The sequence below is a fragment of the Lycium ferocissimum genome, chromosome 8 (assembly GCF_029784015.1).
Source record: "Lycium ferocissimum isolate CSIRO_LF1 chromosome 8, AGI_CSIRO_Lferr_CH_V1, whole genome shotgun sequence".
Taxonomy (NCBI): domain Eukaryota; kingdom Viridiplantae; phylum Streptophyta; class Magnoliopsida; order Solanales; family Solanaceae; genus Lycium; species Lycium ferocissimum.
This window is the reverse complement of record NC_081349.1, coordinates 62,287,077-62,288,439: the sequence shown is the minus strand read 5'-3', so window position 1 is coordinate 62,288,439 and position 1,363 is coordinate 62,287,077. Positions and strand designations below refer to the sequence as shown.

At 34.7% G+C, this 1,363-nt stretch overlaps 1 protein-coding gene across 1 annotated transcript; it reads left to right on the top strand.

Moving 5' to 3' along the window:
- Positions 1 to 210: 210 nt before the first annotated feature.
- Positions 211 to 972, top strand: LOC132066526 (uncharacterized). Its single transcript, XM_059459829.1, has 2 exons — positions 211 to 566; positions 650 to 972. Exons 1-2 carry the CDS (start codon positions 338 to 340, stop codon positions 970 to 972), a joined length of 552 nt encoding a protein of 183 aa, XP_059315812.1. The 5' UTR covers positions 211 to 337.
- Positions 973 to 1,363: the final 391 nt, after the last annotated feature.

Below are 1,363 nucleotides of genomic sequence, written 5' to 3'. Positions count from 1 at the left end.
TTCCAAAGCTTTTACTAATATGATTTCTTTTCTGCAGGTGCTACCGGGAAGGGACGAGGACAAGGGCTTAAAAACTCTACAATACACAAAAATTCCATGGTTCTTGAGAAAGAGTATATGCAAATTGATAGTCTATTGCCTCCATCTACTGATCAAGTTAATCAATATACCCAAAAAATTGAAACAAGTGAGTTTTTTCGAATTAAATCTGTTGTGTCTGTAATTGCATATATAACTGAAATTAAATATCCATGCTTTTACTAATATGATTTCTTTTCGCCAGGTGCTATAGGGAAGGGACAGGAGCAAACACCTAGATCTTTGTGCTCCTCTTTAGATGTTTCTGAAAATGAGGTGGAATCTCTCCACAAGAGTGCTATTGATGCTAATCAAAGTATGCAAACTCCTAAAACCACAAGTTCAAATTCTGCCATGTCTTCTAGTCAAGGAATGCAAACAATGGATAAAAAAACCCTTGATTCTTGAGAAAGAGCATATGCAAACCAATATTTCATTGCCACCATCTACTGATCAAGTTATGCAACACTCCCAATCAGTTGAAACATGTATGATATTTTGAATCCATGTGTTATTAATTTGAAAAACCGAATTTTATTGCTGTAGTTTTAACCAAATTATGCAAATGCAGGTTCATCTAATCCTAGAAAGGTAAAAAGAGTTCGGGGTAGGAACAAGTGTAAAGAAGTTGCATCACTTGAAGTTGGACAAAAGCTGAAAGTAACTTTTTACAATAATCGAACTGTTGGAACAAATAGCAACCTGTTTTCGAGGCACTTGGGAAGAATAATTCGTGATCGTAATATGTGTCCGTTGGGAGTTCCATCGTGGAATGATATTAAGCAAGAAAAATTGAATCACATGTGGGCAGCTGTTGAGGTAACAAATGTAGTACAAAGTATGATTGTGCTTCTGGACCTGTTCTTGTACATTTCGGCTAAATCCATTTTGTGATTAGCCTTAATATTTTGATCTGCATTCATTTTGCTAAAGATTAAGAAAGGTTTTATAAATAGTTAGTTCTAAAAACAGTGTTAGTGAGTTAAAAAATTAAGATCCAAAAGGTTCTACTAAGAACTAGCTTGAACAGTGCAGTATTTTCACACTAGAAAGGTTCTATGATGAACTAATTTCCTGGTTAAAATGTTTAGACTTATGCCATTCAGGTGGAATATTTTCAAAATTAGATTCCGGACTACTAAAACTTTCATCAGAGAAAATGTGTTTCTGCTCCTTTTTGCCTTTTAATAATATGGTGCGGCAAATCTCCTTGTGTTTTAGTAGCTGAAGCAAAATCAACATGTGGCAACTGAAATGTCCCTTTCTAGGATTTGTTCGACTTTTA